This window comes from Mercenaria mercenaria, chromosome 1 (assembly GCF_021730395.1).
Source record: "Mercenaria mercenaria strain notata chromosome 1, MADL_Memer_1, whole genome shotgun sequence".
In the NCBI taxonomy this organism is placed as follows: Eukaryota; Metazoa; Mollusca; class Bivalvia; order Venerida; family Veneridae; genus Mercenaria; species Mercenaria mercenaria.
Genome location: NC_069361.1, coordinates 107,179,404 through 107,197,754, shown reverse-complemented (window position 1 = coordinate 107,197,754; position 18,351 = coordinate 107,179,404). Strand labels below are relative to the sequence as shown.

The 18,351-nt window shown below is 35.9% G+C and overlaps 1 protein-coding gene across 6 annotated transcripts in view; it reads left to right on the top strand.

The window, feature by feature from the left end:
* The window catches only part of LOC123527418 (monocarboxylate transporter 14-like), a 54,502-nt gene extending 37,954 nt beyond the window's left edge, over positions 1-16,548 (top strand). For 5 of the 6 annotated variants that reach the window (XR_008366482.1, XR_008366479.1, XR_008366484.1 and 2 more), the window contains 4 exons: positions 4,575-4,718; positions 6,348-7,286; positions 8,172-14,598; positions 15,507-16,548. Coding sequence is in view for 1 of the 6 variants with exons in the window: in XM_045306857.2 (XP_045162792.2) it covers positions 4,575-4,718; positions 6,348-7,286; positions 8,172-8,335 (1,247 nt within the window). In the remaining 5 variants the exon portion in view is untranslated. Of the gene's footprint in view, positions 1-4,574; positions 4,719-6,347; positions 7,287-8,171 lie in introns of all 6 variants that reach the window. The other variant, XM_045306857.2, reaches the window with a different exon arrangement.
* The last annotated feature ends 1,803 nt before the right edge of the window (positions 16,549-18,351 follow it).

Sequence of the window (18,351 nt, the reverse complement as noted above, 5' to 3'; positions counted from 1 at the left end):
TCATTCATGCATGGATTTTAAAATAACTACGCATGAATGTGTGACACAGTAAGACGACATGTCGCGCGCAAGACCCAGCTCCGTAGGTCAAAGGTCCTAAACTCTAACATCGGCCATAACTATTCATTCAAAGTGCCATCGGGGGCATGTGTCATCCTATGGAGACAGCTCTTGTTTTTTGTTGTTTTTTTTTTAAGATTACCTTCCCTTAGTTGTTACTATAAATAACTTATATTGTAACTTTTTTATAATTGACCGTAGGGAAAAAACAAGACCACTTTTCTGTGGTACAACATAGATGTTACTTTCAAATTTTAGGTGTATTTTAAGGTATCTCTACCTGGTAAGGAGATTTTTTGTGGACTTAGAAAAACAAAAGACTTACAATCATTACTAAACAACCACAAAATTAAAATTTCATTTGCAAATACAGGTGCTAGAGTAAAGAAGTTTGCTGTGACGGGCGTATATTGTGACATTCTGGCACTCTTGTTTATACTTACAAAAATTGTATGACTTAAAGTAGTAGTAAATAAGAGGTTAATATTAAGGATTAAATAATATTGTAATATCTTATAACCATGATACCAGGTGATGTTTAGATGTCTTAAATTTAATAACATCAATATATTCAAATGTAACACTGTCAATATGGTTAAATGTAGTAACATCAATATTTGTGTTTGAAAATCACCATAACTTCTTTATTAGTCCCCTACTGGTTGAAAACCAGTTTCGGGGAATATAGGAATGAGCTTTTCCATCCGTCCGTCATTCTGTCATTCCTTCCGTCCGCAATTTCATGTCCGGTCCATAACTCTGTCATTCATTCAGGGATTTTAATATTACTTGACACAAATGTTCCCCATGATGAGACAACATGTCATGCGCAAAACCCGGATCCCTAGCTCAAAGGTCAAGGTCACATTTGGAGGTCAAAGGTCAGCAGGGCTTTTTTCCTGTCCGGTCCATAACTCTGCCACCCATGAAGGGATTTTAATATTACTTGGCACAAATGTACCTCATAATAAGACGATGTGTCATGCCCAATCAGACCCCTAGCTCAAAGGTTAAGGTCACACTTGGCAGTCAAATGTTAACATGGCATGAACAGGGTTTGTTTCGTGTCCGGCCCATAACTCTGTCATTCATTAAGGGATTTTAATATTACTTGGCACAAATGTTCCCCATGATGAGACGACATGTCATGCACAAAACCCAGACCCCTGGCTTAATGGTCAAGGTCACAGTTGGAGGTCAAAGGTCAATGTTTTTTTTTTCCTGTCCGTTCCAGAACTCTGTCATCCATCAAGGGATTACAATATTACTTAGCATAAATGTTCCCCAGCATGAGACAACCCACAACCCTAGCTTAAAGGTCAAGGTCACAATTGGAGGTCAAAGGTCAACAGGGCTTTTTTTCCTGTCCAGTCCATAACTGTGCCATCCATGAAGGGATTTTAATATTTCTTGGCACAGATGTTCCCCATGATAAGACAACGTGTCATGCGCAAAACCCGGACCCCTAGCTCAGAGGTCAAGGTCACAATTTGAGGTCAAATGTCAATAGGTTTTTTTTCCTGTCCGGTCTAGAATTCTGTCATCCATCAAGGGATTACAATATTACTTGGCATAAATGTTCCCCAGCATGAGACAACGTGTCATGCACAAAACCCGGGCCCTTAGCTGAAAGGTCAAGGTCACAGAGGTCAAAGGTCTAATTCAAGAATGACTGTCCGGATCATTTCTTCTTCATGCATGAAATTTAACTTGGCACAACTGTTCACCACCATGAGTCACCCTTGTTTGTAGAATTACTTCCCTTTACTTCCCTTTTGTTGTTACTATAAATAACTGATATTGTAACTTTTTTATTACTGGCCGTAAGGAAAAATGGAGACCACTTTTCTATGGTACAACATGCATATTACATCCAATTTTTAGGTGTATTTTGAGCTATCTCTACCTGACAAAGAGTTTTATGTGGACTTATATTATATAGATCTTTTTTTTTTTTTTTTTTTAAGGATTAACTTCCCCTTGTTGTTACTATAAATAACTTATATTATAACTTTTTTATAATTGGCCAAAAACATTCCATATGAAAATACAGGTGCTAGTGTAAAGAAATTTGCTATGATGCGCATATATTGTGACATTCTAGCACGCTTGTTTATATTTATAGATGTTATGAAACAATTGTAGGTTTTTGTATATGCAAATTTTAATCCAAGTGTTTTTTTATAACATATTGATTATCAGGGCTCCGGAAATTTTGATAACTCAATCGGTCCGAACATCGGCGCTACCCCACCCACCGCATTCCCAGTATTACATATTTTGTAAAACGTGATAGAGTAAAGAAATAAGCATGTCATGCATTAAAACTGAGTTACCGGTCACCGCGTGTTTCCATACAATGAAGACAGTTATTCAGTGTTATGTGTGATCGTTACTTTGTTTAAATTTCGATGTTTTTCCGAGAAAATACTGTAAGGATAAAATTACCGAGGCATTGACACCGTGTGCGTAACTAGTCTAAAAGCCAACGCGCGTGACCGGTACCGTATACACGGCAGATACTTAGTGATGTTTCCTCATTCTTTGACTGAATTCTATAAAATACAATGCGTCAAAGTGAATTACACGACACATATTCTCTGCTAAACAGTCTCAGTATTTTAAGAATACTCTGCCGCGGACCGAATGTGTACGTTATATGAACGCTGAGATCGAATTTCCCGAATGTATAGTACCAAAAGGTCACGCGTGTTGGCCACGGATATTTCATTTCACTTATGTTGTACTTCAATAAGCAACTAAATTTTATAAAGTTATATGTTCTCTTTTGTTGTAAACAAAATTTCATTTTGAAACGTTTTTTAAAAGACCGATTTGATAAACAGCGCCACTCCGGTTTTCTTTATCATTCGTGTTTGCCAGTCCATTTTTTTTTCTCTGCATTTGTTTCAACTGGAGCCCCAACAAATGAATCTTGTAATTTTTTCAAATCAAGTAATTATAAAAAATATTTTGATCGGTTTTCCGTGTGATGTCTCATTAAATCAAAGACCTATAATGTACAATTATAGCTCTTTGATTAAATGCAGTGACCATTTGTTTTTTACCGTGATCAAACATAGCCTTTTGAAATAAACCATCCGTCTGATTCTAAATAAAAGAAGTGGATCCCCGTCAAAATGATTTGGATCCAGTCAGACATATTTGGAAACCAGTCAAAAATGTTTAATACATTGCAGTCGGCTGTCTGCAAACATTAAAGGATGTGCCGCGCGTGCACTGATTGCGTCACATGCTTATTACGGACCGATTATCAAAGTGACAATCAGACCGGTTGACACGTTTATTGATTATCTAAGGGTGCGACCAACAATTTCCTGCTTGGCAGTAGATGGTGTATTGAGATATCAGACCAAAATTTATACTTTTCTCCATTTTTACGGGACCGATTTTTTTCGTTTTTTCACTTCATGAATCGGTCTGAAAAGTCAAAAATCGGTCCAAAACCGACAAACCGGCAAATTTCCAAAGCCCTGTTGATTATATAGTACAATATTGTTTATACATCTTTGACAGATATCAGTTCTTTATGTTATTCTGCAGTAGAGAAAATTAGGTGCCTTCCAGTAGGGGACTTTGTATTGCATGGCAATACTTCATTCACTTGTTATCCTTTATAATGTTCATGTGGTCTGTTGAATATTTTACATCAATCACTCATAATAGTCAGAAATAAACAAGTGTTTTCTCTAGAGCAGTCATTTTTGCTCCTATGATAAAACATCTTTGTGAAAATGTCTAGAAATCTAAGCAAATAAATAGAGGATTGAATAGTAATTATTCGAGTAAATATGCATTCGTTCTTTAGCGGAATAATATTTATTGATAAAGTTAATTAAATTTTTAGCTTGACTATTTGAAAATTTTCAAAAAATAGAGCTTTTATAATCACCCGTTCCTCAGTGTCCGTGTTACAAAGTTCAAATTAAAGTTTAGCATGTAAACTGGTTTTTCAGAAACCAATAGACCAAATGCTTTCAAACTTCACACATGTCTTCAGCATGATGAGATGACCTCCCAAGATTTTAATTTAAATTTTGCTAAAGCTGTTGTATGTAAGCTTATAAATTAAAAGAAACTGTTTACCTTTTCAGCAAAACACTGAGTGTTGTCACATTGTATACACACTTTTTCAGGGGTAACATTTTGTTAAAACTGTTAAGAATACATGAATTGAAAATGTTTTTGTTTTAAATGTAATGTCAATGTTTCACTCTGAACACCAGATTTTACATATTCATCTAGTGTTCACTTGGTGAAAGACGTTTTAATCTTATACTGAAACAAACAAAAAAAAACCTTATTATTCTCCCTCTCGCAAATAATGTCCCCTCTCATATTTACCAAAAACAATCTAAAAATAATTTTCAAATGTGCCCCCAAAATAAGTAAGCACCCCGTTTTGCAAAATACATTGCCCCTCTGTGGGCATTTATTCTGGGGGGTATACACTATCCTCTGTTTATGAGAACATTTGACTTTTACTGTTGCAGGACCATTGGCGAGTGTTCTCATGACAAGATGGAGCCACAGACAAGTGGCCTTGCTAGGAGCTGTACTCTGTAACATTGGGCTTATCTTTATGCCCTTTGCTCCAAACTTAGAATACATGTACGCCTTCTACGGAGTGTTATCAGGTTTGTAAATGGGTTTTCTTTTTTGTTAATTGAGGGTGATTGCAAAATAACTGCATTTTATGTTTATATTAGCACATACAATACATTACGTTTGTTGACGATTCGCAGCATATTTTACAGGGTGCGGGGTGACTTGGGTCATTGTCTTTTAAAGGGGACATTTTGAACCAAATAAAAGACATATTTTTGTGTAGCTTTCTCTAAACTGTTGCAGCAGTGTTTTCTCGAAACAGATGAGTTTTCGGTAAGAAAGAGCTGTGCGTTTGATTTGATTCAGCTCGACATTTCAGATATGTTTAAAAAATTGCATTTACCAGTACACAGAATTTACATTACATTTCATACAAAATTTTAAAGAAATACTAATGTTACTGATAATTCAAATAGTGCAACAATGTTGCAAATGATATTGAAGTATGACTCATTCTGATCATAGTGTAATAATTAGGGACGGCTACGAATATTCGAATATTCGTTCATTAAGCGAATATTGGAATACTGTTTCACTATTGTATATTCGGAAAAAAAAATATAAATTTATGACGAATAGATAAAAGCTAACTGAAAAAACCAAAATGTTTGTTTATTTATAAGCCGAACGGGGCCACTTTCAATAGAAGTATGCACAAAAATGGCTCCCGCCATTGTTAGACGTGTCATTTTGTATATTAGATTGACGAAATTGTACGTCGCTATGGTGTTGACACTGTACCTTGCAGTTAATGCCGCTAATTGCTTGCCTTTAGAAAACTTGATGGTCTCAAATTACTTTGTTTACAATAGGTGCGAACTGCTGTTAATTAAAATAGCATTGAACATCAATTGATCTAATGACTCGGATTTCAATCAAAGACGATCACAGACGTATCTGAGTAAAAAAAATACCGAAAAGTACAGAAAACAAGTTAAATGTATATTTTTATGTATATCGCATCATCCAATCGCTATGACTAAAAATAATTTTTGCAAAATGTAACAAGTAAACGCATTTCGTATCGTAAGCCTCAATATTCGGACAAGTAGTGTACTTAAGCCAAATATTTCTTTATATTTTCCTCATCAGACTCTTTGGCGTTTTAGAATACCTCATTTGACTGGGAAAAAGGTTCATTCTGTTACGTTAATATTCTGTCAAAATGCTGCCTGTGCCTTTTGCCGTTTGGAAGTATTTCACGCAATCATCCGATAGATTAAGAAGTCGGCTACGTGTAATGTGTGAGAGAACCTTACTTACTTGTATATAGGGGCTACCTCCTTGTTAGAAATAAAACTCGTATATTAAATATGAACAAAGTCAGATTACAAATATGTTATACAATAAAAGATGAACAAGTGACGCGAACGATTAGTAAGTCTTGATTCGTCAATATCTGAATCATTTCTGGTGTAAACGCAAGTAGAATTAATGCGAGTCAGGGTATGATATGCACATCAGTTTTTGAGCTGTTTTATTGATCAGCTGATGACCGAATATTCGTTCGGAAGGTTGACCGAATATTTGAATACCAAAAATGCTATTCGTTGCCATCCCTAGTAATAATACAATTCTATAGCTGTTTCACAAAATTCCATTTGTGTTAATGCCTTTACCTTTATTATATATTTATTATATTTATATTTGTGTTACAGGTCTGGGCTACTGTTTGGTTTATGTACCATCTCATGTACTTAGTGGTCTGTATTTCCTCAAACACAGAAGTCTGTCTACTGGAATAGCAACTGCGGGGTCAGGAATGGGGGCTGCTGTGTTCCCAATCATCATGTTCAATATCATAGATTATTATGGGTGGCGAGGATCTCTGTTTATTGTGTCGGGGTTAAATCTTCACTTGTTAATATTTGCCGCCTTGTTGCGTCCAGTGCCGAAAAAATTGTCAACGTCTTTTGCCGCAGCAGAGGAGCTACAAAATTTAAATGATAAAAAAAAAAGACGTAGTTCACATGTGAATGGTTGTGAGACAGAAGTTGATTCCCCTAATGGTAATAGCAATATTCCAAAACAGGATAGTTTAGACACGGATACAGATAGAGAGCCAGGAGCTAACTCCGTAATGCTTCCATCAGATAAAAAATTAAGTATGTTGGCACGGTTACGGAAACATTTTGTAGCAGTTTTCACAATGGATTTTATAATTTACTGGTTTAGTAATATATGCTGGAATGCAGGAGGTGCCATTGTTCTGATATTTTTTCCAGAATACGCATATTCTGCCGGATTAAGTAAAGAAAATGCTTCTATAGCATATACGATGGCAGGAGCAGGGTCGTGTATAGGTTGTGTACTGGGTGGATTGTTAGGAAATATCAAATACATAAACCGAGTAGGACTTTATATAGCAGGAAATTTTGGGGCGGGTATTGTTACATTACTGTTAACCTTGAAGGTTCTTCACACATTTGTTGGATTGTTTATGATTTCATTGGTATTTGGACTGATGTTTGGGATCATACTTGGACTTCTAGTCGTTGTGACCTCAGACTTACTGGGTACTGAAGCACTAGGTGATGGCTTTGGTTACCTCATGTTTGCCAATGGAATTGGTGTGTTTAGTGGACCACCTCTTGCAGGTATGTGTTTTAGTGTGTTTAGATAAAACTTCTCATTCTATGAAACCATTGATATTGATAGAGGAATAAATGTTTTTCATGGTTGTGTTGATCCACATCAGTCTTCAACCTTATAAGTAAATGATAAATTATATCTGTTCCCATCAGTTCGTCTTTAAAATTTGAAATCCATACTATTTGGACAATGACTAAATCATTTTTGGTTAAACTACAAAAATGTTGTCAGCAAAATCAACCAGTTTCTCGGTAATATGTATTTAATTCATTTGGATAAATTTTTATTTCGCCTTTTCTGCCATCTTAGATGGGACCTAGAAACGGTTGTACCATATTGGTTACATCACAGTGATAGTGTGTCTATTTATTAATTCCTTGCTGTTTAAAGCCAGCTTCAGGGACTACAGGATTGCACTTTTCCAACCATCTGTCATTGCCTCTATGCAACCAAATTTTCATGTCCTGTTCATAACTCTGTCATTTATCAAGGGGTTTTAAAATTACTTGTCCCAAATGTGCCCCATAATTACTGCAGTTATGGCCATTTGATAGTTTTGCTATATAGAATATAGAGAAAAATCTTGTGTGTCCAACTCCTCAAACAGTTTTGAAAGAATATGCTTGAAAGTTTCACAGAAGAAGGACCTTCCTGTGAAGATGACAATGGATAATGAATTTTTTTCGATGGCTATTTATCTAGAATTATGGCCCGTTCTTAATAAAAACTTGAGGATGATGTGTGGGCATCTGTGTCCTATGGACACAATTCTACTTGTAAACCTATAACATTGTATTTAAATTAGAAGGAAAATGTCAGTATTTTGAAAGAATAATATTTGAATGAAAAGTGTTTGAGTAACACAGCAAGTGTTTTCCTTTGTTTTCCAGGTTTACTCATTGACACATACGGTAACAAGGATCTAGCCATGTACCTGTCTGGTATTTTGACTTGCATTGGTGGACTGACAATGTGTGGTATATATATCAGAAAAAAACTGTGTGGAGATAGTAGGTTAATAGGGAAAGACGTTTCAATCAGTGTAGACTTGTAGAACAGTTATAAACAAGACTGCAGGCTAAGATGGAAAGAGGTTATAAAACAAGACTGTAGTGATTTGCAGTGTGTGGAGTTATACTAGAACATGCTTTAGGTCATTGTGGACCAACTAGTAAAGATATTTTATCTTTGTTAATAAGAGTTTACAGTCATAATACAGTAATATTCATCTTCATTCTGGATTAAATGCTCATTGTATTGGGTAAATTGTATCTTGTTACCAAATAAGGTGGGTATCTAGTCAAACATTCTCATTCTTAACCCTTATCATGCTGGACATGACTGATTTTGCCTTTGCGACCAGTGCAGGTCACGATCAGCCTGCACATTTGTGCAGTCTGATCATGACCTGCACTGTTTGCCATTCAGTCAGTATCTTTTTGATAGCTATGCACCAGACTTGGTTAGAAAAATCAATAAAGATTACATGAACCTTTCTCAAGCAGTTAATCAAAGACTATCGTATTCCTTTTGTTTTACTTGTATAGGAAATGTGTTACTTATATTGAGTTTCTTTGAATATGTTTTGTCAGTTATTATATTTACATTTACTGTATTTACATAAACATGTTTTAGCCCATTTTTTAGCTGTAAGCTTAGGACCAGGGCATGCTCATGATATCAGATCTGTTTTCTGTTATAATCTGTATAAGGAATGAATTGCAGTTTTGCAGTTTTCAGGTATGAAATACATTGCTGAGGGGGGCCTCCATGGCTAAGTGGTTACGGTTGCTGAATTTGAATCACTTGGCCCTTGACAATATGGGTTCGAGCCTCACTCAGGGTGTTGAATCTTCATGTGAAGAAGCCAGCGGGCTCTTATGGAAGGTTGGTGGTTCTACTCAGCTGCTCGCCCATGATGAAATAATGCATAGAGGGGCACCTGGGGTCTACCACCATCAAAGCTGGAAAGTTGCCATATGACCTGTAATTGTGTCACCCAACAAAAACAAACAAAAACTTGCATTTACACAAGTGGAAAATGAAAACGGTTTTAGACACAGTGTCATATTTTTTTTTGACACATAGACAATTAGGATATATTAGTATATGTTGTTTTTTTTTACCCTTACTGCACAGCTTTAGGTGTTTTTGTCAGCTTATTAATTGAGAAAAAACAACTTTTAACAATCTGATAATAAAATGAAGTATCATTGAAGATACTGGTACAATAGTTTTGCTTGTAGCAAAATGTCATGTTTATGACCATGATGTTGTAATATATAAGTTGTAGGATCAGTAAAGACAGGGCTTGAGCTAGGGAGCGACTTGAGCGAAATAGTCGCTTTGTAGCTCCCCACTTCGCTCTAATCTAACATCAAAGCGAAATTCAAGTCGCCTGATTTTTTTATCCACACTCCTCCAGTTATCCGATATCGGCCTGTTGACACGACTGGAATACACGATAGCATAATTTAAGCTCCGCCTACTTCAGATTACCGAGAAGTGCGAAGGGGACACTTGTTTTGTAAACTGACTATTGATAAACAAAGCAGTAGGGATTTATATCACATAAGCTTACACATTCTTTTTTGACCATTAGAAAGTATCTTACCATGTTTGGCTCCAGTAATTTCCTGAAATCCACTTAATTTTACTCGTATTTTTCAAAACCCAAACTTTAGAAACGTAATATTATCACTGACACTTTCTGTGACTAAAATAACCTAACTGAAATTTACGCAAATTTTTGACACCTGCCATCAGAAACTGAGTTAAACCTGTTTGACAACTGTTTCTTTAATGTGTGCCGACACCAGGTATCAAAGAGACACCAGCAGATCAAAGAAGATGTGTATTCCGTGTGATGTCATAGTGATGTCACTGCTATTGACATGTATTTAATTCAAGTACTTGTTATTTAAAGTGACTGACTTTGAGTGCATTAGCACTGGGAGCTTGATTTATATTTTTTTTTGCTGATATGGAATTAACTTTTTTAATTGTATTCATATTTAAAGGTTTTTTTTGGTTTGGACAATCATTGCAAGAGTGAAAAAAATCTTGAATTTGCAGTTTAATCTCATTAGATTCACAAGGTTAAAAATGATAAGAAAACAGAATCACTGACATTTTCAGTGAATTTGTTATTTACTTTAAATTAATAGACTTTGTAAACAAAGACAGGGAATGATAAAAATAGTAACGTTATATAAAGCATATTTAGTTCCTAGGCCTTTTTCAGCTTGCATGTCATGGTGCTAAAATCTTTCCACGTTTTCCCTAAAATCTCGCCACTTCTCCCTAAAATCTCTCCATTTCTCCCTAATCTTACCTGAGGGAGAAGTGACTTCTCCCTAAAATCTTAGCCTTGCTTAAGCCCTGAAAGATGTAATTATATTGATCTGTGGTACCTAGGGCGAAATATTATGACATACCTGTTTGTGATTGTAATTCACAAAAAGTGACATTGGTGTATAATGCACATAGTTTCATTTCGGAAAGTACTTATAGCTGTAAATATAATCTATTGAATAACCAAATACCAACGGCTTAATATATAGGGACTTGACATTTAGTCTGCAGTGCCATTGAACCAAATATTTGTCAGATTCAGTGACATCAAAACAGCTCTCCAGATTGAAATCAGTCATTTCTTCATTCAAAATATTTGGATAATTTACTCAGTTCCAAATGATAACACTTCTATCACAACAGAATCTGTAAAATATCTTGAATAGCGTTAGGATGAAATTAAGTTTCAACAAAGCTTTCAAGTATCTTTCACTTTAAACAAAACTTTGAAGGGGTATTCCCTAAGATAGGGGACATTTTAAAATTTTAGACTTAAAAAATTCTCTCATAAACACATGAAGACAAAATAAATTGTTGAAGCGTCGAATTAAAATGGAGTTTGCCTTGTAATTCTCCCGTTCTCATAAACACAAAGTAATTTAGTGAATTTTAGGCAGCATTTATTTATAATTCCCTTGTGTAAATCGTGTAGAAAACTGGTCTACTGTTAGGCACAGAGTAAAAACTTGATGTAAATAATAGAAAAGAATTTGTATGTGCTTTGTTTCACACTCATATTCTTGCTTATCTAGCTGGGAAAATGTTGAACTGTCCAATGATGTATTAAGGAAACCTATTAGTGATGTTGTTACGATAGTAGTCATATTATGATGTTGTAAATATATACTTTATGCCGGGCATTACCCATATTGACATACAATGTATTTATAATGACCTATGCATTTTTGGAATGGAATTCAAAGGGCCATAACCTGAACATAAAATGTAGATGTGACCCATTTTATTGGACCATTTCATTAAAAATAAAATGCTGTAGCTATTATTTATGAGCGATTTTTAGTCTGAGAAATGTCTGCTGAAGAAAAAGGTTGTATCCATCACACAGTAACATTATAAGAGTGCATGCTAGTATAATGTGCTGTTGGATACAAGCATTATAAAGTAAATAGGTCATAAATAGCAGATACGACCTATTATAGATGGTTGTGTAACTGCTTAAATAACTTCAGCTTGATAAATATATGACAATCAGTGTTAACAGTTTTTATGCCCCCACTTTGGGGGGGGGGAGGAGCATATAGATTTGCCCTTGTCCGTCTGTCCTTCCGAGAATGTTGTGTCGCGCCTAGCTCCAAAAGTATTTGACGTAGAGTCACAAAACTTTACAGGAATGTTGGTCAGCATGTGTAGTTGTGCACCTGTGGTTTCGCGTCCGGATTCATCCAGTCATGTAGGAGTTATGGCCCCTGACTTAGTAAAAAATTGGTCATTTTAATGTTGTGTCGCGCATAGCTCCAAAAGTATTTGACCTAGAGTCACAAAAGTTTACAGGAATGTTGGTCAGCATGTGCAGTTGTGCACCTGGGGTTTCGCGTCCGGATTCATTCAGTCTTGTAGGAGTTATAGTCCCTGACTTAGTTAAAAATTGGTCATTTTAATGTTGTGTCGTGCGTAGCTCCAGAAGTATTTGACCTAGAGTCACCAAAGTTTACAGGAATGTTGGTCAGCATGTGCAGTTGTGCACCTGGGGTTTCGCGTCCGGATTCATTCAGGCATGTAGCAGTTATGGCCCCTGACTTAGTTAAAAATTGGTCATTTTAATGTTGTGTTGTGCGTAGCTCCAAAAGTATTTGACCTAGAGTCACCAAAGTTTACAGGAATGTTGGTCAGCATGTGCAGTTGTGCACCTGGGGTTTCGCGTCCGGATTCATTCAGGCATGTAGCAGTTATGGCCCCTGACTTAGTTAAAAATTGGTCATTTTAATGTTGTGTTGTGCGTAGCTCCAAAAGTATTTGACCTAGAGTCACCAAAGTTTACAGGAATGTTGGTCAGCATGTGCAGTTGTGCACCTGGGATTTCGCGTCCAGATTCATTCAGTATTGTAGGAGTTATGGCCCCTGACCTGGGAAAAAATTATCATTTTAATTTCATGTAGTGGGGGCATCTGTGTCCCATGGACACATTTCTAGTTAAAAGTTTGATCTGTGAAGTTTCAGTATCCTAGGAACAGTTTTGGTTGAATCTTTTTTCAAAAGTACTGATTTCTCTACACTTTTTAGCTCACCTGAGCCAAAGGCTCAAGGTGAGCTTTTGTGACTGCTCAATGTCTGTCGTACGTCATCCATCGTGAGTTGTGTGTCAACAATTTCTAAAAAAAACCTTTTTCAAAACCACTGGGCAGATTTACACCAAACTTCACAGGAATGATCCTTGGGTGGCCCCCTTTCAAAAATTGCCAAAGAATTGAAATCCATGGTGAGCTTTTGTGACCGCTCAATGTCTGCCGTGTGTCGTCCGTCAACATTTTCTAAAAAAATCTTCTTGAAAACCACTGGGCAGAATTACACCAAACTTCACAGGAATGATACTTGGGTGGCCCCCTTTCAAAAATTTTCAAAGAATTGAATTCCATGCAAAATTCTGGTTGCCATGGCAACCAAAAGGAAAAAACTTTAAAAATCTTCTTGTCCAAAACCGCAAGGCATAGAGCCTTGATATTTGGCATGTGACATCATCTTATGGTCCTCTATAAAGATTGTTCAAATTATGCCTCTGGGATGAAAAGAGGCCCCGCCCCGGGGGGTCCTCAGTTTTACATAGACTTGTATAGGAAAAAACTTTGAAAATCTTCTTGTCTGAAACTGCAAGAACTAGGCCTTTGATATTTGGTATGTTGCCTTTCCTTGTGTTCCTCTACCAAATTTATTCAAATTATATCACTGGGGTGAAAAGAGGCCCTGCCCTGGGGGTACCAAGTTTAACATAGACTTATGTAGGAAAAAAGATCTTCTTGTCTGAAAGTTCAAGGCCTAGGCCTTTGATATTTGGTATGTAGCATTGCCTAGTGGATCTCTAACAAGTTAGTTCAAATTATGCCCCTTGGGTGAAAAGAGGCCCCACCCTGGGGGGTACTTTTTATATGAGTTATATAGGAAAAAATACTTCAATAATTATTCTAGACTGTTTAATTACAATAACCTTATGACCCCAAGCGATTAGGGATCACTTGACTGTGACCTTGACCTACTTTCTTGTTTTTTAAGATACAGCCTTGAAATTTGGATGACATGTACAGTTTTGCACACCGATCTTAAAACTGAGATTCAGTTACCATGAATGTGAAATACTGACCTACTTTCTTAATATGGTTTGCCATTTGAAACATGTGGCTCATATTACTCAGGTGAGCGATCCAGGGTCATCATGACCCTCTTGTTAAGATACAGCCTTGAAATTTTGATGACATACAGTTTTGCACACCGATCTTTAAACTGACTTTCAGTGACCATGAATGTGACCTACTGACCTACTTTCTTAATATTTTAGCATCAGTTTGACATTTGAAACATGTTCACACAACTGGGAAAAGATTTCAATGCTAACTTATATTTGACTTTCTTACCTGATCTCTTACACTTGTCCATGTAGCTCAAATTACTCAGGGGAGTGATCCAGGGTCATCATGACCCTCTTGTTTGTTTCTGCAGGCTGTCTAGCGTCCCTAAAATTCCTACTTTTTCCTATTTTTTTTCAATTTGGCTAAAATTCCTATTTTTTTAAAAAATCAAAGGAAATTCCTAAAAAGGCCCTGTTTTTTCACAAAGATTCCTAATTTTTTAACTTTTTTGCAATGATCAAAAAGAGAAAATGTTTTAAATGTTGTTTAAAAGTTCTAATTCAGAAAAAAACAGTTTAGCACAGTTCAAAGCAGTTTACCAGTGGATCCATGTGTTCAGCTTGTTATTGGTTGTGACTAGATGACAGAGATAGGATTTCTGAAGGTAAATTGTGATACTTGAAAGATCTATGAGGGATATTTAGTGCTCCTTCACTGGAAGTGTAGCATACACATAGTGCAGAAGTAATACCTAGTTAATAGGTGTATATAGGTGTAGACATAATAAAAAATCAGGTCAAATTCTGATTATTTACTTGGCCTGTTCTTCATAATTATGTAATATGTGATCACAGTTCAGATTTATTCTATATACATGTATGTATTGTTTGCAAGCTATACAAGTTTCTAGTCAAATATGTAACTGATGCCCATCAACATTTTTATTAGACTATTAGATGTATATTTTTCCCACTGCAATTTTTTGAGCTGTCAATGCTTCAAATTAACAAATTGTTTATTGTGGAATGTGATAGCTGAAAAGGGTGAAGAGGAGACGATTCTTGAGATTTTTCTCACAATCATGCACTGATGTCAACAAATGTATGGCTTGGAAACAGTTTTTGTGAATTTGCTAATTTAATGACCTGTGCTGGTTTAATTTGTATTTTCTAAGTATATCAAGTACCTGATGTCCATGCTGAATGTTGTAAAACTATGTATTTGTTGGTAATAAGTGTGTTATAATTTCTGTACAAATTAATCATAGTTATGAGTTTGTTGAACACTTGTCTTAGTTCACTCTCATTTTGTGTACTCTGATACGTACTATTGCTGGCAATACACTGTACTCCAGTTGACAGCATTTCTTACTTTTTGGCATTGTTTCATTGTTTAAAAAATTAAAGAATAAAAAAATATGGTGTGGATTGTGATGGCTATAAGGGGAGAAGAGGAGGCCATAATTAAACTCTTTACAGTCAGACGTAGTAAGTGTATAGCTAGTGGCACTCTGCTCTTTTTAATGTGTACTTTTAGTCAAAGTAGTTAATTCTCATTTCTGTTTATTTCCAGGATACAGCCAACAATAGCTGAAAACAGTGGAAAGCTGGTAGACGTCTTTTCTGTAAATAAAGCACTATTTGTGAGTTACTTTTATGTCAATCACATAAAGGTAAGCACATTACATGGTCTTTAAAGTCCATATTTTAATTTGAAAATTCCTAAATTTAGCCCTAAAATTTCCTTAAAATTGTACCAAATTCCTAATTTTAGCCCTATTTTTTTGTACAAATTGCCCTAAAATTAGCCCTAATTTTTTGTCAGGGTATGCTAGACAGCCTGTTGTGAGGCCAATATTTATCGATTCATCATCATGACTTTTAACACAATAGGCAAGAAAAATGACACTGTTTATCCAACTTTTGGGACGGCATAGATGAGAAATCAGGCTAATGCCCGGCTTCACATTCCCCATTGTCCCTTCAGATATTGAAAACACTGTCTCGCATAGGAAGACAAGTAAGATAATTAAAATATCAGCTTTCATGACTTAAATATTTTATGAACATTGTAGCATGTTTCAAGTTATGAAATAGTCTGTATCATTCTGGACTCTGGAGGTATATTCCTTTAAATATATATTGTGATATTTTTGAATTATCAACACAGTTTTTCTTTTTTGTATTTGTTTATATGACCCATGACATGACAGTTCGTATATAATAAATAAAAGTTCCTTGACACATATACTTAATAATTTTTGAAGACTTTATGGCCAGGAGGTTCAATTTTTTTCATTGCATTCTGTTTTATACTATGAAGTTTTTCCTCATGAAATTGTGATTTTAACCATTTTAGGACTTAAATAAGACTTGATATGCATTTATGTATAGAAGTATGTTATTGATAATAAGCCAATTGATTACAGGTGCCATTAAATCTGTATACAGTATGTTTATTTACTAATAAGAGATCTCATTAGACAGATATATTTCCATGATGGAGAATTTTTTTTGTTATTGATATTGCTGTTATGTTTTGTGAAATCCTCATAATAAAGTATGTACAATTATGTTTGTGTCAGTTTTTTCTCTGCATTAAAGACAATGAAAGATCTCTGTGTTGTTTTCTTGTCGAACGTCAGGATCTGCAAGATCTTATTAGAATTCAAGTAGTTGTTCTTTTTTGATGAAAGTTCTTGCAGTTTTTTTGTCAGTTCACAATACACAACATAAGTCATTTAACTTTGTTGTGTTTCTAGATTTCATGCCAGTACTGACAGTGTTCTCCACCAGTAACTCGCAACTTCTTCATGTAAGGTTATCGGACACCGAAACTTCAAGACCATATCTCACATTGGGGATCAAACTGACAACTTCTGGATTCACAGTCTAGTGGTTTATCTACTAAAAGGGCAAACAGTATTTTACTGTAGTCAGCATATCTCACATTGGGGATCAAACTGACAACCTCTGGATTCACAGTCTAGTGCTTTACCTACTAAAAGGGCAAACTGTATTTTACTATAGTCTGCGTATCTCACATTGGGGATCAAACTGACAACCTCTGGATTCACAGTCTAGTGGTTTATCTACTAAAAGGGCAAACAGTATTTTACTGTAGTCAGCATATCTCAAATTGGGGATCAAACTGACAACCTCTGGATTCACAGTGTAGTGGTTTATCTACTAAAAGGTCAAACTGTATTTTACTGTAGTCAGCGTATCTCACATTGGGGATCAAACTGACAACCTCTGGATTCACAGTCTAGTGCTTTACCTACTAAAAGGGCAAACTGTATTTTACTGTAGTCTGCGTATCTCACATTGGGGATCAAACTGACAACCTCTGGATTCACAGTCTAGTGCTTTACCTACTAAAAGGGCAAACAGTATTTTACTGTAGTCAGCATATCTCAAATTGGGGATCAAACTGACAACCTCTGGATTCACAGTGTAGTGGTTTATCTACTAAAAGGTCAAACTGTATTTTACTGTAGTCAGTGTATCTCAAATTGGGGATCAAACTGACAACCTCTGGATTCACAGTCTAGTGGTTTACCTACATAAAGGGTAAACTGTATTTTACTGTAGTCGGCATAATTATCTCATATTGGGGATCAAACTGACAACCTCTGGATACACAGTCTAGTGGTTTACCTACTAGAAGGGCAAACTGTATTTTACTGTAGTCCTTAATAAAAGGTAATGATGACCACTGGATAACAAAATTTGATCAACAATTTTGTTCTGCCACCTTTAATGACCGAGGTCTTCAGAAAACAGGGAGATTAACATTACTTGTATGAACTTTTTAAAGTGATAACTCTTGCAGTAAAATTCTTTTTTAATATGCCCCCTTCGAAGAAGGAAGGGTATATTGTTTTGCAGATATCGGTCGATCTGTCTGTCTGTAGACCAATCGGTTTCCGGAAGATAACTTAAGAACGCTTGGCACTAGGATCATGAAAGTTGATAGCGAGGTTGGTCATGACTAGCAGGTGACTCCTATTGATTTTGAAATCAATAGATCAAAGATCAAGGTCACAGTGACCCGGAACAGTTGAACGGTTTCCGGAAGATAAATAGAGAAGGCTTGGACTTAGGATCATGGAATTTAATAGGGTGATTTGTCATGGCCAGCAGATGACCGCTATTGATTTTGAGATCAGTAGGTCAAAGCGACCTGAAACAGTAAAACTGTTTCCAGACAATAACTTGAGAACGCTTGGGCCTGAGGGTCACAGAACTTGATAGGCAGGTTGATCATGACCAGTAGATGACCCCTATTGATTTTGAGGTCCGTAGGTCAAAGGTCAAGGTCGCAGTGACCTGGAACAGTTGAACTGTTTCTGGATGATAACTTGAGAAAGCTTGGGCCTAGGATCACGAAACTTAATACGGAGGTTGATCATGAC